Here is a 26137-nt window from a genome sequence, read left to right on the forward strand (position 1 = left end):
CAGTTCCTCTTAGTTCAACAGGAAGGCATCACTTTATATCAATGGAAGATACTGAAGCAGTGGAACAAATTTTTAATTCATTGACTGGCTGATTTCAGTACAAAACAGAGTGCACAGAAGTTGTATAAATTGAAACCTTTAAGTCTTTGGATCTTTCACATACATTTAGGAATCGTTTAAAATGCTTGAGAAATGAGTCTCTTACTCATTTTTCAAAACTAAAATCATGTTAAATAAGGCTAGGTTTTGATTTTTATGAGCCTGTTATGTGATAATGTGGTAATAAAACAGGTTTTACTTTGGCAAAAATTTCAATTGTTCATAAAACCTGTGCAACCTAAAAGTGGAAGCTCTCCTTTTCAGGGAATGTAGAACTATATGGTACTAATCAACAGAAAAAAAAAAAAAATTATGGATTGGCATTTTTGAAAAAAAAAAACCCATAAATTCTAATAAAAAGTTCAGAATGCTATAGCAAAAGAACTTTTACAGATCAGTGCAAATGGAGGATTTCTTTTTAATCGTAAAGCAATTATCTTCCAGGGTTAAAACAAAACCGACAAGATATCTAGAACTGTTCCAAAGATACAGCATTTTAAAATTTTTTCCAAAATTTGCATCGTCAAAATGGTATGCGCAGTGTCATCTTTGGAGGACTGTACCTCAAACGAGAAATGTTTTTGGAGAAAACAAAAAAAATATGTTTTCCTTACTTAGTCCTGTATATTAACATACGCTAAATTAAATAACGTTGGTGACTATGAAGGTAAGATTTTTTCCTAGCCAGCCTGAATTGATATGGACTATGCCTCATATAAATTTAAATTGGTCTTGTAATGCAGCGTGCACCCAATACTTCCTATGTCTCTGCTGTTTCTTTCTATAAAAATAATAGAGTGCAACAAGAGCGCTAACATCCATATTATCCATCCTACCAATCCCTTGCACAGAGCTTGACTATAGTATTTCCAGTGCACATGCTGTCTTCTTTTCAAGGCCACCCATGAGTCCAATATGACATGTGGTAGTGACCTCTTCCCAGTCTCCCTGTCTCTCCCTCAGCATTGGGCACCTGCTTAGATGGGCACTCAACAGTGCCAACTGGAATATTTTCACCTCCATTGTCATTCTTAGCTGCCCGTGGCATGGAGTTATTGACACATCTGTCCACAGTGCGACAGCAGCCATTCTGTCGGTAGCCGACTTAATGATCCCCTATTCTTCAGGATCTCCGCCATTGGAAGACAGTACCTTGGTCGACCACAGAAATCTCTGAGGCAATTAGAGATCACAGGCAGGCTCTCCAACACCATAAGCAGCATCCATCGATGGAGCACCTCATTGCCTTTAAGTGACTGTGTGCATGGATCCGCCACCTAATAAAACGAGAGAAGCAAGAATGCTGGGAATAGTACATTTCAGTCATTGCACCCCATAACCCTCCTTCCCAGGTTTGGGTGAAGATAAGATGCCTGTACAGATACCACTACCTCATGTTTCATTGTTCAGTGCTGTCTCCACTGATCCAGATTCTGTCGCTGCCTTCACTGATCCAGACACTGTCACTGAATATTTTGCTCTGCATTATGCTCGAGTCTCTGCGCCTGAGAACTATCAACCTGCTTTTCGTGTCCTCAAACAGTGGTTGGAGTGAATGCACTTATCCTTCACTAAACGCCACTGGGAGCCATATAATTCTTCAGTATCCTAGCCCATTGCCCTGATACAGTGCCAGTGCCAGAGCGCATCCATAACCGAATGCTCAAACACATGTTTGTGGATTCTCTTTGTCATCGCCTCTTGAACACTATCTAGAGTGAGGGTGAGTTTCCATCTCAATGCACCCTGCGGGTTGGGGGATTAGAATAGACCCAAGGTATTCCTACCTGTTGTAAGAGGTGACTAAAAATAGTCTCCTCCTTTTTGGCCATGTAAGTTAATGGTCCCCTTTTATGATTTGACCACCACATTTTCAAAATTTTTCAAAAGTGTGGGCCATTTGAGAAAGGATGCCTTATGTGGTGCATCCATCATGTGCTTTGACCTCCTGACCTATTATTATCATGACTCTGCAACTCCACCTGTAATCCGGCTATTTGTGTGAGGACACCTTACTGGGTGCATCCTCTACATTTGTTGTCTGCTGTTCTCTTCTGCACCCACACCTGGTATCCACCACAGTAACCAGCCTATCATGGATGGGTTATCATGTACCCTTTTGGTTGTAGCAGCCTGACAACACAGGGATCGCACTGCTGATGCCTGAGCTGCAAGCTCCCCACATATGCTAAGAAATAGGTGCCCCTCTTCTTGGGTCATCAGGATTACCAGCAATGGCCATCACACCAGGTGGTGTTTACTGTGGCTGGGTGGCACCCGTGAGGAGAGTCCCTGATTGGAATTGGTGGCTTCAGAGCAGGTGACTTTTAGTGAAGGGGACCAAGTCCTTTTTTGCTGGAGGCTGAATGGCCCCAGCAGTCCCTAAGAAGGGAAGGCTAGACCTCATTGCCAAGTAATATGACCCAAAATCGTTCCCCTCCCTAGGTACACCATGGGAGGAACATAGGGCTACAGAACAAAAGAGAGCCATATTCACCTCAGTACTTAGTTTCCAGCAGAACAGATGGTGAATACTTTCTGGCTACAAAGCCTCTCTTTCTGTTGAAAAGCTGGAGGATAAGTTTGGGAAGTGATGGTGCTGCCCAAAATAAGAAATGGGCCAGTCCTGATTCAGACAGCATCCCCAGCCCAGTCACAGGCACTGTTCGCCTTTGACAAGCTAGGTGACATTCCCATTTCGGTCACTCCCCATAAAAGCCTAAACATGGTCCAGAGCATTTTTTTTTCATTGAGATATCCTTTTGCAGTCCAATGACGAGCTACACTTCAGTTTAGACTGATGGGGTATTCACTTCGTCTGGCAGGTCTATAGCGAACCTAAAAATAATAGGGTTACTACCAGTGCCTTCATCTTGACCTTTGTGGGTGATTCATTACTGGAAAAAGTCAAGGTGATGGGGGGCACGTCTTCCCAGTGTAATTCCAGTGACACATGTAAAGATTTCAGACAACCATTGCATCTGAATACTTCATCTGCTCCACCTCCCACCTGTGTCATCTGTGGAGAGCACTACTCCCACTGCTCACTAGAATAGTCCTTCAGAAGGAGAGGAAAATTGTGGGATACAAGACCCTGAACAGGCTGACTTACCACGAGGATAAAATTAAATATGACCGGTTGAATCCCTTTTGATTGACATCCTCCTATGCTGTAACTACGACAATGTGACCCTTGCTGATGACTGAGGGCTCCTTGTCTCTGCCTCCTACTGCCCGATTATATCCCCTCCATTCATGGTTGGGAACACTTCTTCTACTGCTGCTCCCAAAGCATCTACTTTAGGAGCAACGCCCCTCTCCCGAAATGCCAGGATCATCTGTCCCCTCCGCCCAGCTGGAGAAGCTACAGCCTCCTTTGGCTCCTCTCGCATGGAAAGGGTCCCTTGGGACTCTGCCTTTCAATGTCTCCCCATGTGCAAAAGTTGACACCAGACAATGGCTGAAGGAGCCACAAGCTGCTGGTCGAAGGGCTTCACACTCTTCATGCGTACCTGAAGCTTCTTCAGAGCAAGCCCCTAAAGAGAAGCAAGAGGACAAACAGACAAAGAAGAAATGTGGTAAGAAACAAGAAACTCCACTGCCCCCCCCCCCCCCCCCCCCCAATACCACCGCTTCCTACCAGTTCTGTGTCTGACGATAAGGTGGAGATTCTCACATCCCTCAAGGACCTAGATCTTGCTGAACCATCAGCAGTGATGATGATAGATACAAGCATTAAACTGGTGGCCGCAGGTGACCTTGAGGCTAAACTGCTTCTTTGGTCTCTTCATACCTTTGCAGACTACAGAAAGCATCACCTTCCAGTGGAATTGCGGCAGTTTTTTCTCCCACCTGGCTGAGCTATGACAACTCTTTAAGCATTACACCTGCTTTCTGTGTTGCACTTCAGCTGTCAGGGGCTGAGCATTCGCTTGCTGAGTATGGGCTTTGCAACCCCAGGGTTCCTGAGCTAGGGACTGGTAAGCGCTGCCAGTCTCCTGTTACCGTAAACCCTGGGCATGCTTCAACGACCACTGTGTGGCACGGTAGTGGAACATTGTGTGTTGCAGGGAATGGAGATCTTGGCTTGACCGACCAGAATGCTAGGATGGTAAAAACCTCTATAAAAAAACCCTAAATCTCAAGGTGTGCTGTGCACTGATGAGATGCATGGCTGTTGACGTGGTACAGTCATTAGTGGGCAACCTCTGGGGAACCTGCCATAACTCAGTTGTGTAAGGCTTACTCAGACATGTGGGGCTCTGTCTGAGTGGACCCTTATTTCCCTAGCTGCTTGTGTGACCAAGATGGAACCTTCATAATCATTTTCTTCTCCTCACAGTGGGAAGGGTGTACCACCTGGGAGTATCCACACCCAATTCTCCTAAAAAATGAGGGAGGCTAGCCCTCCTGGTAACCTGTATCAATTGAATTATAGTAACAAGGAGTTTAAGGAGTCATAAATCAAAATGTATTTTTGGTCATTAAGAGGAAGGGGGGGACGTTTGAAAAAGTGTCCCTGTTCTTTATCCATAAAGGCTTGGAAGGACTTGCTGGAAGCCTGAAGTATATTAAGCGGCTGCAGAGTGGTTCCCTACTGGTCGAGACTAATGGGACAAAGCAGATGGAACTACTTATGAAGAACGAAAAATTCGATGAATATGCTGTAATTGTTGAACTGCATAACCTCCTTAACTCTAGCATGGGTGTGGTCACATGCCATGACATTATGGATATCAACATAGCTGAACTTAAACAGGAGTGGACATTACAGGGGGTAGTGGATGTAGAGCAGAGGATGCATAAGAATAATGGAGAAATTGAGAAGACCACCACATTCATTGTGACCTTTAATTCTCCAACTTTGCCTGACCAATCACGGCAGGTTTCCTCCGACTTAGGGTTCGGCCTTCTGTATCTAACCAAATGTGGTGCTACAAATCCCACCATTTTGGTCACTCAGTGCTGAGTTGCGGGGGCGAAGCAAACTGTGGGAAATGTGGAAAGGCAGCCCATGAAACTGGGATTGACTGTCCATCTCCAGCAGTCTGTGTTAACTGATTTGGAGTGCTCTGGAGGCGAGACTGCCCTGTTTTTGTGGAGGAATGAAAAATTCAGGAACTAGAAGTCACCAAGCGGGCCCCCTATGCTGAAGCCATGCTTCCATGGCACAGACACATGTTCCTAAGGTCGATGTCTCGACGCAGATGTTGTCCAATGTATGATATCCACCACCACACCAGTACCTGCATGTGAACGTGCCAAGGCAAAACGAGTAAGGATAAAGCAATCCTAGCAGCCACCACAGAAAAGACCAGCAACAGTTCCATATTTAGTGAGTGTCAAGAAGGCACACGACAAGCAGGGTGCCTCTCAGCTCCCACTTTCCGCCTCATTGTCGAAGAGAGAGGGTGCAGGGAAAGGTTCATGACGTTTGGGTCAAAAGCTGTCCCAAGTACTATCACATGTCATTCTTTCACGTCTGACCAATGAGGAGGACATCATGGAGTTAGATGCCTTGGATCCAGGCAGCTCCTCCACTCCCCTTCACTCTACAAGTGCTTAACCTCTACAGTGCAAAGATAGGGATAAATTAAAACCACATTGATGAAATGGCTTCCATCCTACAGTGGAACTTGCAGGAGTTTGGGATACATGTGGACGAACTCTGTCTCTTATCTCAGGGTAGATCACTGTGTCTGTGTCACCAGGAGACTCATTTCCATCAGTCGTACACCCCTGAGCTACTAGGCTATGTATTCCGCAAAAAGGACGACCTGAGTGGAGAGAGAGTTGAAGGAGGTATAGGTATTTTCGTCAGTACCGACTACCACTCCTTGCCTCCCTCACTTACAACTACTTTACAAGCAGTTGCTGTATTACTGCACGTGTGTCATCCATTGACAACATGTTTCTTTTACTTGCGCCTACATGATGCACTTGATGAGGAGGCCCTGACTGACCTTATTACACAGCTCCTCCGCCCCTTTGTGCTCTGTGGTGATTTTAGTGCACACAATGTGCTTTGGGGCTCTGCAACTACCTGCCTCAGGGGTACAGCAATAGAGAGGCTTCTCATGTCATCATGTGCATACTTGTTAAATGCGGGACAGAGTAATCACTTCTGCCCAGCCAATTGGATTGTTCTCTGCCAATGCTCTCTCACTTTGCTCTCCAGCTCTTGCTCACACTGCTCAATGGGAGGTGGTCAATGACTTGCATGGAAGTGATTATTTTCTGATCTGGATTCATCTGCCAGATGGGGTGGAACACAAAAGGAAACGGCTGCGATGGGTGCTCGGTAGAGTCAACTGGACACTTTATAGCCAATTGACCCAGTTCGAACATTGTATGAATGTCGAGGCATGGGTGGATCATATTACCAAAATGATCCACCACACCACTGCAGTATCCATTTCAAAGCCCACGGCACAACAGAAGAGGCAATCTGTGCTTTGGTAGAGTGCCAAATGTTACTCTGCAATGAGGACCAGACGTGTCAGCCAACTGCAGAGAATCTTGCAGCCTTTCAGGTGGCAAGGGCAACGTGTTGCCGAATTATTCGAGAGAGCAAGAAGTGGTCATGGCAGTAGTTCCTGAACACCATTAATCGTTTCACCAAAAGTTCCATTCTGTGGGAGACCATTATGGGAATTTCTGGGAGAGGAGGCAGGTGCCCCATGGCTGCTGTAATGGGGAATGGCACTCTCCAAATCAATCTGCGAACATTGCCCTGACTATGGTAACATATTTTGCCACAGTTGCTGCAACAGCCAGTCATGATCCATGTTTTCAGCACCTTAGAGCAGTTGCTGAAAGGTGTAGTTTGGACTTCTGGTCCATCTCTGATGAAGATTACAATTGCCCAATTTCCATGTGGGAGCTGGACTCTGCATTGTCGGTGGCTTGTTACACATCGCCTGGTCTTGACAGGATCCATTACAGTATTCTGCGGCACGTCGCAAAGCGAAACAAACACATCCTCCTCACACTTTTTAATGCCATTTGGGCATCAGGTCACTTTCCGGACTTGTGGTGTGAGGCAGTTTTAATTTCTCTTTTAAAACCTGGGAAAGACCATACATGCCCAAGTAGTTATTGTAGTGTTGCCCTCGCTAGCTGCGTGGGGGAGACCTTGGAGCAGATGGTCAACCGCTGCCTTGTCTGGATCTTAGAATCCAGGCAACTCCTTAGTCGCTTTCAGTGTGGGTTCAGGAGGTATCGCTCCACCTTTGATAACCATGCCCTCCTTGAGGCAGCTACACAACAGGTTTTCCTAAGCTGGCATCACCTTCTAGGTACATTTTTTGACATCGAGAAGGCCTATGATACTACCTGGAATCATCTTACTGGACATCGAGAAGGCCTATGATACTACCTGGAATCATCTTACACTGGAGCCTCTTCGCGAATGGGGGTTTTCATGGTTGTCTTCCCATTTTTATTCCTCTCGCCACGATATTTTCAAAACCGAGTCATTGACATCCTGCCTGATCATATTGAGCAGGAGAACAGTGTCCCTCAAGGTAGTGTTTTAAGTGTGACTGTCTTTGCCATAGCTATTAATAGCATTACGTCTGTAGTGAAAATTCTTGTCCAATATTCCTTGTTTGTGGATGACTTCTCTGTGTTTTGCTCTTCTTCAACCCTCGCAATGACAAAACATCAGTTGTAACTAACTCTTTGAAGTTTGGATGAATGGGTGCAGAAGAGTGGTTTTAAGTTTTCCACTCAGAAGTCTGCGTGTCTTCTTTTTAACCGTTCTCGTTCCATTTTAAACTTTCCTGAGTTGACACTTTTAAAGACATGGTGAGGTTTTTGGGCCTCATATTTTACTCTAAGCTTACATGGTTACCACATCTTAAGGACCTGAAAAAATGGTCATTTAAGGCTTTAAGTATTTAAAAAATGTCTTAGTCACAGTACATGGGGAGCAGACAGGACTTGTCTGCTCCACTTTTACAGGGCATTTGTGCGATCTTGACTCCATTATGGGTGCATGGTGTATGGGTCTGAGAGACCTTCTTATGTAAAGATGTTGTATGTGGTGCACCATGAAGGGATTCAGTTGGGGCATTCAGAACAAACCCCATACCAAGCCTCTGTGCAGAGGCAGGTGACCCCTCACTTCATGTCAGGCGACAGCTACTTATGGTGCGCCAGGTGTATAAAACAATGTCCGTACCATACACACCTGCCTACCTTACCATTGCTCAGCCTGCACTTGAAAGGCTCTTTTGTAACCGGCAATAGGCAACGAGGTACTGGGATTCGTGCATGGGATTGCCTTCTAGAGATGGATGTGGCCGATCTTCATGTTTTACATCATGGTGGGAGCAGATTTCCACCTTGGCTTCTCCGGAGGCTTGACTTATTTTCGACCTGATGCATTTTGAGAACATCAGATTTTAGATTTCAGTTTCTGTTTTTTAAAGTTTTAGATATGCGTCATGGTTTCACAGTAGTGTACACTAATGGCTCGAAACAAGGGAATTCCCTTGGCTGCTCTGTTGTGTTCCCTGACCATGCCATCAGGATTCGCCTTCCTGATGAATATACCGTTTCCTCAGTGGTGCTCCATGCAATTCTGAAGGCACTGGAGCAGATGTCTTGTATTTGGGGCAAATGGTTTCTCATTTGCTCTGATTCCCTTAGTTCCTTACAATCGTTACAGGACCTGTAACCAGCTGAGTTGGTCCGGCTGATATAAGACCAACAGTACTTGCTCCAGCGGCAGGGTAAGCATGTGTCATTCTGCTGGGTGCCAGGTCATTTAGGGATGTGGGGAAAATGAACAGACTGATCGTGCTGTCAAAGAGGCCTGCAGAGGACAAGATGTGGCACACTGTCCTATTCCCTTGCAGGCTGTCGTTTCTGCACTACACAGGAATTGCATGCAGTTGTGGGATGAAGAATGGCTGGCAGTGATGGCCAATAAGCTGCATTTGGTGAAGTCAACAACCCAGCCATGGTGTTCCTCTTGCCAGTTGCTCAGGCAAGATGAAATGACTCTCATGCATCTTATTATTGGGCACTGCCCTCTCACACATAGCTTTTTAGTACGGCGAGAGGACCCACTTTTTGTGATGATTGTGGCGTGCACATCTGTGTGCGCCATATTTTAACGGAGTGTATTTTATATCATGATGCAAGGGCAGAAGCAACTACTGGTGGGGATCTGCCTTCTATTTTAAGTGATGATGAGGAAATTGTGATGAAGGTTTTAAAGTTTTGTGGTGTGTCTGGACTATGGCCTAAACTTTTAGGCTAGAGGTTTTAGTGTGTTGCAGAGTGGCTGGCTTCTCATTTTTTATTCTTGTTGTCAGCCAGCCACATTCATCTGCTATATTGTTTTAGCTCCTTATACCACTTTCTTCCTGTGTCATTAATGTTTTACTACTGACGCAATACTTTGTTCCATGCTTCTGTGCAGGTACATACACAGTTTTTCAACTTTTGTTACCTGTGTTTTACTTGCTGTTTTGTCTTCCTGTTTTGTATATTTTACTGACACTCGTCTCAATCTGTTTTTGCACAGGCGCTAAAAACCTTGCTGTTGTGCGCCCATACAACCATGTCCACGTCGCCCTTCAGAAAACCTGGTTTCCAGCAATGTGGACCCTCACTCTTTGTAGATATTGGGGATATTACAAAAATCTTAATGACTGTCACAGGATGTCAGGTGGAATGTTTACACATGTCCTTACCTCTGTCTATAGTGAAGCTGTGCCCCTTCAAACAACTTTAGAGCCTGAAGCTGTCAGGGTGAGGACAACACAGCAAATTACCATTTGCAATGACTACATGCCTCCAGTTAGTGAAGTATCACAAAATGTATTGGCTGCCCTAATTTCTCATCTCCCTGCACCTTTCTTACTTTTGGGTGATATCACTGCTTATAACTCAGTGGGATGGAACCACTATTACTGGCTGTGATAAAGCTTTTGAGAATCTACTTACTCAACTCAAGCGTTGTTTCTTAAATACAGATGTCCCCACTCATTTCATTGTGGTACATAGCACATGCTCAGCCACTGATCTCTCAGTTTGCAGTTGTGGCCTTCTACCACATATCCACTGGAGAGTTCATGATGACTTGTGTGGTATTGACCCTTTCCATTCTTCCTGTCCCTCCCCCAACGTCCCTCACCTTGACATTTGCCCAAATGGGCTCTTACCAAGGCTGACTCGGATGCTTTCACACTTCTATGACTGTTGAATCTCCATTACATGGCAGCGTTGATGTGGGATACAGAATGTTACTGCAACCATTGTTTCTGCAGCTGAATTGGCAAACACTTGTTTCTCAGATTGTACCCAGTGGAAGACAGTGCCTTGATGGTCTCTGGAACTCACTGCGGCCATTAGAGGTCGTAGGCAGTCCCTACAGCATCATAAGCTGCACCCATCACTGGAACACCTCATTGCCTTCAAATAACTCTGGTCCCAGGTCTGTCAACTAATCAAAAGATGGAAGAATGAGTGTTGGGAACGGTATGTCACCACATGGAGCAGGAATCTCTCCTTCCCAGGTTTGGACTAAGACAGGTGCCTTTATGGTATACCTGCAGGTATACCTGGGATTTCCATGAATGGAGCTATCTGTACTGACCCAGGTGCAATAGCAGAGCATTTTGCTGAGTATTACGCTTGAACCTCTGCATCTGAGAATTACCACTACGCCTTCCATACACTCAAACAGCAAATGGAACGACAACACCTATCTTTTACTACAAGCTACCCAGAGCCATATAATACTCCATTAAGTGAGTGGGAACTTCTCAGTGCTCCTGCACACTGTCCTGACACAACCCTTTGGCCAGACCGCATCCGTCCCCTAATGATTAAACATCTGTCAGCAGATTACAAGCATCATATCCTTTCCGTCTTCGACCGCTTCTGGAGTGATGGCGAATTCCCGTTGCAGTGCCAAGAAAGTATCATTGATCCAGTGCTAAAATCTGGTAAGACCCCACTAGATATTGTTGAGTCTTGCGGCCTTCAGGCTCTGTCTCAGGATGGTTTTTGCCAAGGTCACTTCACCACTGACAACTTGGTATACGTGGAGTCTGCCATCTGAATGGCCTTTTCCTGCCATCATCACGTCATTGCCATCTTTTTTGACTTGACGGAAGGCTATGACACCACTTGGCGACACCACGTCCTCGTTACATTACACGAGTGGGCCTGTGGGGCCCGCTCCCAATCCTTATGCAGAACTTTTTGTCGCTCTGCACCTTCAGACTTCAAGCTGGTGTTTCACACAGTTCCTCCCATATGCAAGAGAATGGGGTCATACAGGGCTCAGGGCTCTTTACTGAGTGTCTCACTCTTTCTTGTGGCCATTAATGCTCTCGCAGCAGCTGTGCGGCCCTCAGTATGAGCCTTCTTCTTTGCTGACGACGGTTGCCTTTCCTTTTGCTCACCTAATATTGGTGTCGCTGAACATCAACTGCAGAGAGCCACATGAAATGCTCAGTCATGGGTCCTCATCCACGGCTTTCAGTTTTCAGCCTCCAAGACTTTCGTCATGCACTTCTGTTACTGTTGTATGGTTCATCCACACCCACAACTTTATCTTGATGAGCATCTTCTTCCTTAATGTAGTGCACTCATCACTTTTTAGCACTGGTTTTTGATGTTTGCTTAACCTGGCTTCCCCATCTTGGTCAGCTTAAGCAAAAGTGCTGATAGCACCTTAACATTCTTTGAAGCGTGAGACACACAGACTGGGGTACAGATTTCCCTGCACTGTTGCAGCTGTACAAAGCCCTTGTACAGTCCTGTCTTGACCATGGGAGCCTGGTGTATGGTTCAGCATTACTCTCAGCATTGCGGATGCTGGACGCTATACACCACTGTGGAGTTTGACTTGCAGCAGGAGCTTTCTGAACGAACCCTGTGAACAGCCTACTGTGGAAGATAGGGTTCCTCCATTGCAGATCATGTGACAACTGCTTAGCAATTATACTGCGCACATTCGGATTTAGTCTAAACGCCCAAATTACTGTCTCCTTTTCCCTAACATGGCAATCCACCTTCTGCAATTGGTGCCCAGATCGGAGAATACAGTTGCAGTCCGTGTCTGGTCCCTTCTCACTGAACCCGAGTCTTTCCCTCTACCACCTCTCCTTCAGGTCCACTCATGTACACCTCCATGGTGTATACCTTGACCACAGCTTGAGTTGGGCCTATTACAAGTCCCAAACGACTCAGTTCATCCTTTGGTTCTCTGCCGCGTTTTTCTGTCTATTCTTGATGCTTCCCGGAGTTCAGAGTTAGTTTACATGGATATCTCTATGGTTGATGGTAATGTTGGGTTCACTTGTGCTCGCAAGACACACTAAATAATGCTTGTCACCAGATGGCTCCAGTGTTTTCACTGCAGATCTGGTATAGCCATCTCTTGCACTCTTGAGCATATCTGTCGTGTGCTGGGGAGTGCTTCCTCATTTGTAGCGACTCCTTGAGCGCTTTACAAGCTCTCGATCAGTGCCATCCTCACCATTCTTTGGTAACAGCCATCCAAGAGTCAGTTTATGTCCTCGAACGAGGGCAGTCAGTGGTCTTCATGTGCACCGCGGGACACGTCAGGATCATGGGAAATGAACTTGCTGTTAGATTAGCCAAAGAGGCTACTCGTAAACTGAGTCTGGAGATTGGCACATCGGAATCTGATCTTCAGTTGATATTATGCTGCAAGGTTTTAGGGCTCTGGAATACAGAATGGCGCTCCCTGGCTTTTCTGAATAAGTTACATTTGGTAAAGGAGACGACGAATATGTGGAGGTCCTCCATGCAAGCCTCTCACAAGACTCCATTGTCCTTTGCTGACTCTGCATTGGCTATCCTTGGCTGACTCACGGTCAGCTCCTACATCACGAGGACCCACCCCAGTATGTTTGTGGTTCTCACTTGACTGTGGTCCACATCTTGTTAGACTTTCCAAATTTAGCTGCCCTGCAGTGGACTTTTAATGTCTCTGTCACGCTCCCTTTGCTTTTAGGTGACAATGCCTGAACAGCTAACATAGTTTTAAGTTTTATCCGTGAACGGGGTTTTTATCATTGTATTTAAGTGTGGACGGCTTGGCCTCATCTTTCAGGCCCTCATCCTACCTGCATTTTAACTCTTCCTCACTCCCCCTGGTGCTGTCTGTTAGATGTGGTGTTCAACGTTTCATCATTTATGTTTCTCTTGCCTTTGTTTTTAGGCTGGGGATTTTAGTGTGTTGCAGAGTGGCTGGCTCATCCTTTTGTATTCTTGCAATTAGCTGGCCAGAGCTACCTGCTATATTGTTTTAACACCTTTTACCAATTTTTCCTTTTCATTAATGTTTGTAATTTTGGCTTGATACTTTGTTTTCTATTTCTGTGTGCTCACACACATAGTTTAAACCATTTTGTTCCTTCCTCAGATTTCAAGCAATAGGACATCCTTTGGGATGTAGTTTTAATGTGAGAGCTGTGTGACTAAAGAAAAAGGGACTGATAACAGTGCAGTTTAGTTGCTTTAATCTCCAAACCAACCAACCAGCCAACCATCCTATTCTCAGTAGTGGCGTCATTGTCCTTGTTTCTGTTAAAATTGCTGCTGTTTGTTATAATATCAGCCACCTCCTTTATAACGGAATTCCATAGGTTGATGCAGGAGCCAAGCCTCTCGTCTTTTCATGTTGTGTTTTATGTCCATTTTCTAGGCAGTACTCAGCTATGTCCGACTTGTTGAACTCCATTTGTTGTGTTTAACCACTGGTTCAATAGCTTCCATGAAAATATGAAGTTCACAGTTGAGCACCAAGTAGATGACAGCATAAACTTTCTAGATATGATCATTAGAATAATGAATAATAGAGATCTTTAAAATAACACTGACTGGTAACAGTCCACTATTGATCACTGTGCTTACACGTCATTGAATGGCATTTGGCATGTTGGCAGCCTAGAACTTTGTCTGACAGCTTCCTGGTGAATGTGGAAAATAGATTTGACCTGTTGCTTCAGTTAGAAGCTGGTGAGCCTCAAGCAGTTTCAGATGTGGACAGGGCACAACAAACTTTCAGCAGCAAATTGAAAAGTAAGGATGTAGGGAGATAAGTAAAGAGAAAGAAAGTGTTGTTGTTAGGTAGTTCCCATGAAGGAGGTGTTGGCCAACTTTTGCAAGACGAACTAGGATCAGAATACCAGCTCACCAATTTTTGTTAAACCTAGTGCTGGACTGGAGCAGGTGACAGAAGATTTAGGATCACTTTGCAAAGATTTCACTAAGGAGACACCGTGATTATAGTGAGTGGGGCAGGTAATAGTATTGACAGAGATCCTGGGTACAGTAGGGGGTAGGGCAGGTAATAGTATTGACAGAGATCCTGGGTACAGTATAGAGTGTGACCTGGCAAAGATTGCATCAGCATCAAAGCATACTAGTGTTGAGTTTGTATCTGTTCTTGGGCACCATGACCGACCTTCATTTGAACTCTTCTGTCAAGGTAGTTAATTTGGAGTTGGAGCGGCTGCTTATGTCGGGTGCAGGGTCACACATTGGTGTGGTTCCTGTTGATTCTCTTAATAGGTGGGATTATACTAGGCATGGCCTTCACCTCAACAGGAAAGGGGAGGGTAAACTGGCTGGGAAAATAGCAGGAAAGTTAAATGAGGGGAGGCATTATCATGAGTGATAAAATACCAATGATTATAGGGTTCAGAAAAGACCCTTTTTTAGGGTAGGGAGGTCAGAAAGAAACCATTTTAAGAGAGGTTAGGACTGAGACAAACCTTCAGTTTGAGAAAGAAACCAAAAAACATAATTCTAGCTTATTACATCAGCATAAACAGCTATTGGTAAAGAATTTTCAACAGTCAACAAATATTTCAACTCTACCCTTTTTAACTCAGTCAATGTGAAATGTCAGCTATCTTTATTGCATCAAAATATTCGAGGACTGAGAAATAAAATTAATGAATTAATTATCTGCATAGATGAATTAGAGTCCTCAAACCCAGCTGACATAATCTACCTCTCTGAATATCATGTGACCACTGGTATAGAATTTTTAAGTGTTACAGGATTTAGGTTAGCATCTTGCTTTTGTAGAGCAGAAATGGAGAAAGGAGGAGTTGCCACATTCATCAGGAACTGTCATAAATTTAAGAACATAGACACTCATAAATTTTGCCTAGAACAGCATATGGAAGCATGTGCAACAGAAGCAGAATTTCACAAAAAAATCCTTCATAATATTAATTGTATATTGAGCACCTGCAGGTAACTTTAATCTGTCCATAAACCACCTTGAAGCTGTACTGGCCCATTTAACACCTAAAAACAAAGAAATAGTGGTTGTTGGTGATTTCAATGTAGATTTCGTTAAAGACTCTCCCAATAAGAACTCATTTGAGTTAGTAACACTATCATTCAACTTAATTACCACTGTAAAGTTCCCCACTGGGGTAGCCAATTTCTCACAAACAGCCATTGATAGTATCTTTATAGAATAGTCCAGTGAACAAAATTATGTTACGAAACCAATAGTCAATGGCCTCTGAGACCGTGACATGCAGTTCCTTCTGTTAAATGTTAATACTGAGCAGGATATAAAATCTGTTAAATCTGAGCTCAAGAGGGTAATCAATAAGACAAAAATTGATTATTTTAGGATACTCCTCAGAGACATTCACTGGAGTGATGTTTACAGTGCTCATGGCATGAATGAAAAATATAACACTTTTGCTAATAAAGTGCTTACCTTATTTGAACACTGTTTTCCCTCAAAACTAACCAAGGTTAGAGCAAAGTCTACAAAGAAGCCATGGATTACTCAAGGAATTAGGGGTATCTTGTAAAACAAAAACTGTATCTGTCAATCCAAAACAGTTCTGATGTTGATGCTATAGCATGTTACAAGAAATACTGCAAAATATTAAAGACTGTAATATGAACATAAAACAAATATGTTACAAGGAAAAGATAGTCATATTAGATAGCAAAATAAAGACAATATGGGAAATAGTGAAGGAGGATACTGGTAGAACCAGACATGAAGAGGGACAAGTAGCATTAAAAGTAAATGATACATTGGTGACAGATGTGTGTAGTGTTACAGAACTTTTTAACAAACATTTTATAACTGTTACTGAAAAGATGGTGTTGTCAGGTTCTGTAGATGCTGCTATGGAATACCTCAGACCAGACATTTCAAGTAACTTTCATAATATGAATGTGACCCTAACTATACCAGCAGAAATAATGTCCACCATAAAATCTTTAAAATCAAAAACATCTAGTGGGTATTATGAAATATCAACAAAGTTAATTAAAGAATGTGATTCTGAGATAAGTAACATATTAAGCTATCTGTGTAACCAGTCGTTTTATCAGTGGAATATTTCCTGAGTGGTTGAAATATGCTGAAGCTAAGCCACTGTTTAAGAAGGGAGATAAAGAAATGGCACCAAATTTCCATCCAATTTCACTTTTGCCGGCAATCTCAAAAATTTTAGAAAAGGTGATGTACAATCGGCTTTATAATAATCTTATCACAAATATTGTAACATATTGTCAAAGTCGCAGTCTGGATTTCTAAAGGGTTCTGATATTGAGTAGGCTATCTACACTTAACAGTGAAAATGTGCTTGATTCATTAGACAAAAAATTCCAGACAACTGGTGTATTTTGTGATCTGTCAAAGGCATTTGACTGTGTAAATCACAATATTTTTTTAAGTAAATTAGAATGTTATGGTGTAACAGGAAATACTGCAAAATGGTTCAAGTCTTATATCTCTGGCAGGAAACAAAGGGTGTTATTAGGAAAGAGACGTGTATTAAGCTATCAGGCATCACACAACTGGGAACTAATTACATGTGGGGTCCCCACAAGGTTCCATTTTAGGGCTCTTACTTTTCTCGTGTATATCAATGACCTTTCATCAGTAACATTACCAGATGCCAAGTTTGTTTTGTTTGCCGATGATACAAACCTTGCAATAAATATCAAATCAAGTGTAGTCTTAATAAGATCGGCTAATAAAATATTTGTGAACATTAATCACTGGTTCCTAGCCAATTCTTTGTCACTAAACTTTGAAAAAACTCACTACATGCAGTTCAGAACTTGTAAGGAGTGTCCCACGAGTATATGCCTAACATACGATGACAAGCAGATAGAAGAAGTGGACAGTGTTAAATTCTTGGGACTACAGCTTGATAATAAATTCAACTGGGAGGAGCACACCACAGAACTGCTAAAGGTTCTTAACAAATCTCTATTTGCAATGCGAATTGTGTCAGACATAGGGGATATAAAAATGAAAAAGCTGGCATACTATGCTTACTTTCATTACATGATGTCATATGGGATTATTTTTTGGGTTAATTCATCAAGCCAAGCTAAAGTTTTCTGGGCACAAAAACGTGTAGTAAGAGTTATATGTGGTGTGAACTCAAGAACATCATGCAGAAGCCTGTTTAGGGAACTAGGGACACCAACTACTGCTTCCCATTATATTTATTCCTTAATGAAATTTGTCATTAAAAATATATCACTTTTTGAAACCAACAGCTCAATTCATGGAATCAATACTAGAAATAAGAATAATCTTCACAAGGATTTAAAGTCACTTACACTTGGGCAAAAAGGTGTGCATTATTCAGGAACACACATTTCCAATAACCTGCCAGCAGCCATAAAAAGCTTAAAAACCAATGAAATTCTGTGTAAGAGAAGCCTAAAGGATTTATTGGTGGCCAACTCCTTCTACTCAATTGATGAATTTCTCAGTAGAACCAACTGATTTGTGTGTGTGTGTGTGTGTGTGTGTGTGTGTGTGTGTGTGTGTGCGTGTGTGTGTTCATTATTAGTACTATAGTAGCTCTATTACATGTTTATTACCTTATAAATAAAAAAACTTTTTTTATTTTGAATTCAGTGCATTAATGTAATGATTCTTTCATAACGTGTTCATTAAAAAAAAAAAAGACGATCATTCCACTTGGGACCTGTGGAAGGTACATTAGCTTATTTGTTTCAGTTGTAAATATTTGTCATGTATTATTGTTTTCTGAGATGTTTTACATCCTGGAGGACCACCTCACTACAAATCAATTGGAATGAGAGTAAATCTAATCTAATCTAATGTTTTCTGAAGGACTCAGTTAACTCCATCATGTCACCAGTTTGAAGAAATGGTGTTAGTACAGGCAGTCAGCAAGCTCTCTGTCATGTTTAACCATCAGACAGCAGTAGAGTATATACTTTGATTCTTGTATGTATTGTAGTGTGATGGTTAAGACATTATACTTACGTTTGGGAGGATAGCAGTTTAAATCCCCATCTAGCTGTCCAGATTTATGTTTACTGTTGTTTTTGTAAATTATTTAAGGTTGATGATGGTGCGTTTCCTTTCAAAAGGACCACTACTTGTGAACTTGTGCTCTCTGTAATTACCTCATAATTGATGGAATGCTGAACCCTATTCTTCCTCCCTAATTTGTTAACTGTGTGGATTTCACCCTACATTTCTTCAATTTCTTGTTCAGTCTATCAGCTATAGGCTTTTTTCCTTACTTTTTGTATTTTTTGGCAAAGTGTTTTGTGTGTATGACAACTGAGGTTTAAAATCTTACCATTCTTAGAAGACGATTCTTCAAATATTGATAGTATTTTTGCTTATCACTATTTTCTCAGTTTGTATCATATGTGTTTCATTGTGTGCTGTTTGTGACTTGAAAATTTAGGTGATAAATTAGTTGCCGGCTGGGGTGGCCGAGCGGTTCTAGGTGCTACAGTCTGGAACCGCACGACCGCTACGGTCGCAGGTTCGAATCCTGCCTCGGGCATGGATGTGTGTGATGTCCTTAGGTTAGTTAGGTTTAAGTAGTTGTAAGTTCCAGGGGACTGATGACCTCAGAAGTTAAGTCCCATAGTGCTCAGAGCTATTTTTGATAAATTAGTTATCCAGTTGTTTCCCTTTTCCACAGCCTATCTGCTGCTTTTTTTTTAAATTTCTGTTAACACTACCTTAAAGAAGCTTCAGCTCAAAGGTTTGAGATTTACTGTTTATTTTTGACAATTTTTTTTCTTATGTTATAGCCCAATTTTCGCTTACAGATTGTAAAGAAGTTATTTTGATTTTGTATTAAATTTTAACTTTTATATTAATTTTGATTTGTGGATTCTACAGTTTTGCAATACGGCGAATCATGATGCTAGAGTTCAGCCAGTACTTGGAAAACTATCTGTGGCCAAACTATAAAACGGGACATGCATCTCATGCACATATGATGTCAATTGTTGTCATGGTAAATGAAAAGTTCCGTGAAAGAGTACCTGCTTGGCAGGTGAGTTACAACTACACTTATTGATGTAAGTGATGTCTTAAATGGATAGAATTTGCTGATCATTTTAAAAAATAAAAGTTACGTCAACTGCATGATGTATTACACCGCTAAAAGTATTTAGTAAGACTACATGTCTGAAACACATTATTTTCTTGGAAGTTATTTGCTTTAAAAGCAGTAGCTAGAGGCATGTGTGGATAAGAGAAATGGTGTTTAAATCTGCACGCGGCTTTGGTAATTTGTTGCAAATTAATGTTGGACCTATTTCACTGTTAGTCATATCAATTTTAAACTAATTTTTTCTGCATCTAAGAGTGGCACAGATAATTGAAGTTCCTTGTTTGTGTTTAAGGGCTTTTGTTGGGAAGAAAGAAATTTTGTATCTGTTTATTAACAGTCTCACATAATTTGTGTCTCATAACATAAGACTGCAGAGACCAATCATGAACACCGTGCGAGGTGGTGCAGTCGTTAGCACACTGGACTTGCATTCGAGAGGACAATGGTTCAATCCCGCGTCCAGACATCCTGATTTAGGTTTTGCATGATTTCCCCAAATCGCTCCAGGCAAATACCGGGATGGTTCCTTCTAAAGGGCACAGCCAACTTCCTTCCCTAATCCGATGAGACCGATGACCTCGCCGTCTGGTCTCCTCCCCCAAAGAACCTCCGCCAATCATGAACATATTTTAGTACAACAAAGAATGCCATTTTTTCAATACATTCCATGAATTATAACATTGTCATAATTACTGAATTAAATTTTTTCAAAACTTCTGCAGAACATTAATGTGCCATTGCAAAGTTAAATGAAGGTGTGATACAAATAGTCACATGTTGCATTTTGTCAAATGTTAGTCACATAGTTAGTCATGTACATATTAATTCACAATAATGTTAATCACATCAGTGTGCTACACTTCTCATGGTGACAAGTGTTGCATTGTGTACTATTAAATATTATTAACAGAAATATTGAATGGAAAATCAGGACATAGAACATTAGTTTTGAAGTTTCGTTCATTCTGAAATGTTCCAGGACTTCATACTATTTTGCATCTTCAGAATGTAGCTTGTTCTTGCATCAGGTGGGTGTGCATCATGTCTTAAGTATTTCTTCACTTTGGTAGTGCCTGAGACAAAGGAGCAAGGAAATCTGACAACAAATACGCATGTTAATGATATATACGAATTAGCTGATGCTTATGAATTCTCTCTCTCTCTCTCTCTCTCTCTCTCTCTCTCTCTCTCTCTCTCTCTCTGTCTCCCTCCCTTTTTTCTGCTAACCTTATGATAGATACAAACCTACTAGGTCTAGTGAGCGCAAGGATCTGTTTTCCATCCTCTAATCTTTTTTATCCCCTGCTATTCCTCTCCTTCACGGCTCTTTCCACTGCCAAGTTATTCATCCTTTACTGCCGTAGCTGATGTCCCACTAACCTTCTTTTTCATACTCTACGCGTTTACTTTATTTATTTATATTCCATCTTAAGACTCACATTTCAATTGCTTCCATTTTTTTCTTCCACAGTTTTCTCTCCTCTTCACTTACCAAGACTGCTGTGTTTCAGACCTACAGTTTCAAAAATATTTTGCCGAATTCTACACAGACGTGGAATGAGTACTGTTAAGTTGCTTTTAATACTGAAAATAAATTTCAGTTCTAAGGCTCCAGAGTTTCCGCAAAGCATTAGTAATAAATGGCTAGTTTCCTATGTTCCAATCTTCCACAAGCTGTGATTGTAAAATGACAAGATTATACCAACACATCTGTCCTTCTGCAGCACATTCAAACCAGTATGGTGGTACTCCATCCCAAATCAGCTAAAGCTCTTGCAGCCAAACACAAACAATAGAAAAGACTCATGCTACACCATGACATTGCAAACATGTCAATAATACGTGTGGACTGCGTGTTTTCAGGTACCATTACAGCAGATGTGCAGTTCCTCTTCATGCAATCATGTTAGTTGATGACAAGTAAAACAATTTTACAAAAATCATGTAACAACATTGGCCTGTCTTTTAACTATAAAATAATTATAACTGCAGATATCCACAAATGTGCCTGCAATTATCTGCATCTGTGTGTTCTTGTATATGCAAAGTCATTATTACTGTGGCTATGTGCTGATATGTATCCATGCAGATCTGTAGCAATAGTAGGGTTTCTCACACTGCACTAGCATTAATAGCAGTCATATGGCTGTTCTTTCTGAAGCAGTGCAAAACATGGTTTTTAGAAATGTCAGGTGATTCAATTATTTTTTTGAATGCGTGGTGTCTTTACTTTCGGACATGTCTGAAAGAACAGACACCATGCGGAATCCACAGCTGTGATACATTTTATATAAACTGAAGGTGGAAAAGGGGGGAGGGGGGGGAGATTAGGGAAGGGATGGAATTACTGATGTCAGCTGCACTGGGACATTACGTGGAATCAGCGACGAGGAATAAAAACATGTACTGGACTGGGATTTGAACCCGAAATCACCTGCATACTAGGCAGGTTCGTTAACCACTGCACCATCAGGGACACACTGTTATTGCAGGTGTGTGGACTGTCTCAGCACGCATCACGGCCAACCCACATGCCCACCGAGTGCCACCTATCCACAGTCCCTGTCCATTTCCTCCATGCTCACTACTCAGAGACGCCAGCAGGAGATCAGACATACTGGTGCATCTGCACTGAAGAAGGTGGATCCATTGCCCATCTAGGCAAATCAGTTACATTAATGTGTGGTGTCTGTTCTTTCGGACATGTCCTGCTTAGTAAGCAGGAGATGCTGGGTTCAAATCTCGATCTGGTACACATTTTCATTCATCACTGCTGATTGCAAGTAATGTCCCAATGCAGTTACATCAGTATTCCCCCCCCCCCCCCTTCCATCTTCAATTTACATATAGTTTAATTCTTATTCTTCTTCTTCTTCTTCTTCTTCTTCTTCTTCTTCTGCCACCAAAAAATTCTTTAAGTAATGTAACACATTTGTGAATTGGCTTTTGTGTGTCCTTACTCTAAAAGCATAACTGATATGAAATGCAGAGATACATCTTAGAGCACAGTAGAAAGCACATCTGGAGGTTCCTTCCTTAACACCTCGCTGTTGCAGATGGGCTTTACTCCACAACACAGACCTGATTTGAACACAACAAACAGACACATCAGTGCCTAGCCAGACAATTCATAATTTTGTGATAAAAGAAGGGGGGGGGGGGGGGGGGGCGGCACGAGGGAGATTTGAACATGGATCTCCCCTTTCACAGGACCAATACCTTGACCACACAACCACGACATCTTGGCTTTCTATTTTTCTTCTTTTTTCACTGTTTGGTACACCTTCTCCCTGTTTTCATGCTTTATCCATGTTCAGTTTTTGACAGGCTATACACTGGGCCATCTTATCACTGGAGCAGGGGAGAGGGGGGGTTGCAATGGGGAGCTTCCCTTGTGAGGTATAGATACGATAATATTACTCTACCTGCAAAAGTACTTTTTTTTTATACAATTGAGTTTGATAACTAATAATTTGTAAACAGCTATATCTAAAAAATACTTAATTTTAAGAATAATTAAGTGTTTAAATTTCTTTTTAGCAACCTGTATAAAATATATTTCCTGCTTTAACTTCTGTTACTTCAGTCATTTTGAACCTTGCACTGAATTTTGATTAAATTTACATTACTTTGTTTTATTTTTACGTTCTTGAAATAATGTGATATTTTGTTCACAGCCCTTCTGCAAGAGACCTGATCACTTCTCAGGATTTTTCCAGCAAGTGTTAGAGGCATGCATAATGGAAAATGTAGCAACAAGTCTTCGTGAACAGACAGCTCTTTTACTTTTCCTCAATCACTGTTTTAATAGTATGGAGGTAGCACTTATACGAGACCAGGTTAAGAGACTTGTTTCTCTGTCCATGTGGGTCTCCCTTCTACAAGTAAGTTACTTTTGGCTAGTAGAATGTAGTTGACACAAATTACACTCTATAAACAATTTTGTCTGAACTTTGCATTTAATGTATAACAATCTACTGAAAGCCTTCAGGAAAAATCAATCCGTGGAAAATGCAGGATGGAATGCAACAATATTATGAAAAGGATGTGCCTTTCTGCAACTCATCATCTCCGCTGTATGGTGAGTAGCTACTATCTTTTTCATAATATTGTTACATTCTACTGAAAGCCTATAGTTTATGAACTTCCTAAGTTTTTCCCTGCATAAAAATGTGTTACATTGACTTCTGTCTCTGAAAAAAAAGTGCATAAAGATTCTGGAATATAATAAAAGGCAGAATGGTATTCATAAAGTGGTCTTAACAGTTTTGCATATACTTTCCTCACAGACCTATGTAGTTGAGATAGTGCAGTGGTTAGCAAACTGGGTTCATATTGAGAGAAGTAGGGCTCAAAACCCTATCCAAACATCCTGAGTTTGGTTTTCTGTGGCTTCTTTAAATAAAGGCTATGATCAGTTTTCTTTTGTATATTATGAATTTTTGTTGCATCCCTAGTGATCCTGACATTCTTTCCTGCCTTCTTGTACACCTCATTTCAGTGTGTAATCAGTAATTTGCTGCTCTATCGGGCATATAACAAATTAATCACATTAATAGTGTAAGTTTCATTTCATGTCTTTGGCCATTTGCTACCAGAATTGACAGGGGATTCATAAATTCCCATTACAAACCTCTAGGACAGGCTGCTCCAGGGAGCCTGAGCGCTCCGGAGCGCTCACTGCGGCAGCTCGGAGCAAGCGTGGAGAGGGAAAGCGAACACACTGCCCCCTGGCCACATGCAGCCGCAACTGATGCAATAATCCGTGTTCAATGACAGCTATCACTAGCTGCAGGAACCCTGTACCTCTATTGGAGGATACCTTTCTATTCATTGAGAGGGATGGTCATCCGCCGTGTCTTGTATGTCATATAGTATTTAATTATTCGAAGAGGTACAATATACAACGACATTATACACGTCTTCACGCAGCGCACTATGATCAGGTAGAAGGCATTGCACTCAGAGAACTGGTAGCCAGGCTTAAGAACGACATACCAGGAGACGTAAGTTTAAAAACGGTTTTGTAATATGGAGGGTATCAAAACATGCAACATAGTTCGTGTTCTGTAATGCGTTTATAATTTTCAGGTGAATAAGAGCAGAGAAAACACTACTGAATCTGCAATTCGAGCAAGCTAAAGGGTCGCTCACATCATTGCCACGAGTGGCAAGCCATTTTTGGTGGGACCACTCTTAAAATCGTGCATGGTAGCAGTTGCAGAAAGTTTGTTTCCAAGGGAGGTGCAGGCAATTGAAGGGGTTTGCCTGTTGAAGCAAACAATGTCTCGTCGAATCCTGGACATGGTAGCTGATTTAAAGACACAGCTCAGGAAAAAGCCGGAGAGCTTTGTTGCATTTTCACTAGCGCTTGGCGAAAGCACCGACATATCGGACTGTGCTCAGCTTGCAGTCTTTGTGTGTGGTGTCGACATGAAGCTGCAAGTAACTGAAGAACTTTTGGATGTGGTACTACTCGATTACACTGCAACAGGCCATGAAATTTTTGAAGCTCTGTGAATCAGTGGACAATATGAATTTGCCATGGGCTAAGCTCCATTCTGTAGTGACAGACGGTGCACCACAAATGATCGGGTGTCATCAAGGTTTTGCTTCTCATTTGAAAAATAAACTCAGGGACGAATTCAGGAAAGACATTTTGACTCTTCATTGTTTTATTCACCAAGAGGCACTGTGTGCTGAAACAGCAGAGCCAGGTGGCGTAATGAAAGATGTCATGAATTGTGTGAATTTTGTGCGGTGTCATGGTATGAATCATCACCAATTCAAAGGATTCCTGAAAGATATGGAAGCGAAGTATGGGGATATACCTTACCACAGTACAGTTCGTTGGCTGAGTCGGGGAAAAGTTCTTGATGTTTTCTTTGCCATTCGTGAGGAAATATCCCTTTTTCTTGAAATGAAAGGGGAAGAAATGCATTGTCTGAAAGATATAAAATGGATATCAGACCTGGCATTCCTAGCTGACATAACTATGCATCTGAACAATTTAAATCTATCATTGCATGGCAAAGGGCAGCTTATCATTGACATGCACGACCAGATCAAAGAGTTCATGGAAAACTTAAATTTATTTGAGAGGCAGATGAGTAATGGACATTTAATGTTCTTCAATCATCTTGCTTCTTTAAAACTACCTGAAGGTACTACTTTTGGCGATTACCAAGCAAAGTTAAAGCAGCTCATCACGTTGTTTGAAACACGATTCCGAGACCTCACTAGTTTGGAAATGGAACTTAAGGTGTTCAGCACTCCTTTTTCAGTTTCCCCCAATGACTTGTCATTGTCACCTCAATTGGAGATTATTGATTTGCAAAATTCAACTTTGTTGAAAGAGAGGTACTACAACACGTTGAATTTGTCACGATGGTATCGTTCATTACAGCAAAAATTTCCCAAGCTTCACAACAATGCCGCTCAGATCATGTCCATGTTTGGATCTACGTATTGTTGTGAGCAGCTTTTCTCAGCAATGAAAAGAGTAAAAATAAGGAACGATTGTTTCTTCAGGATGCAACAATGAAGGTCATCCTCCGCATTAACGCTGCGATCACTTTGACACCTGATATTTCCGATCTCGTAATAAAAAAAAAAGTCAAGCTACAGAGGCCCAATAAATTTAG

At 42.0% G+C, this 26137-nt stretch overlaps 2 protein-coding genes across 2 annotated transcripts in view; one reads left to right on the forward strand and one right to left on the reverse strand.

The window, feature by feature from the left end:
• The window catches only part of LOC126183932 (RNA helicase aquarius), a 336087-nt gene that overhangs the window by 16225 nt on the left and 293725 nt on the right, over window positions 1-26137 (forward strand). The window contains exons 3-4 of the mRNA XM_049926283.1: window positions 19277-19433; window positions 23171-23377. Coding sequence (XP_049782240.1) covers window positions 19277-19433; window positions 23171-23377 — 364 coding nt within the window. The remainder of the gene's footprint in view (window positions 1-19276; window positions 19434-23170; window positions 23378-26137) is intronic.
• The window catches only part of LOC126183955 (probable G-protein coupled receptor Mth-like 5), a 117294-nt gene that overhangs the window by 15907 nt on the left and 75250 nt on the right, over window positions 1-26137 (reverse strand). The window lies entirely within an intron of this gene.

The sequence above is a fragment of the Schistocerca cancellata genome, chromosome 1 (assembly GCF_023864275.1).
Source record: "Schistocerca cancellata isolate TAMUIC-IGC-003103 chromosome 1, iqSchCanc2.1, whole genome shotgun sequence".
Taxonomy (NCBI): Eukaryota; Metazoa; Arthropoda; class Insecta; order Orthoptera; family Acrididae; genus Schistocerca; species Schistocerca cancellata.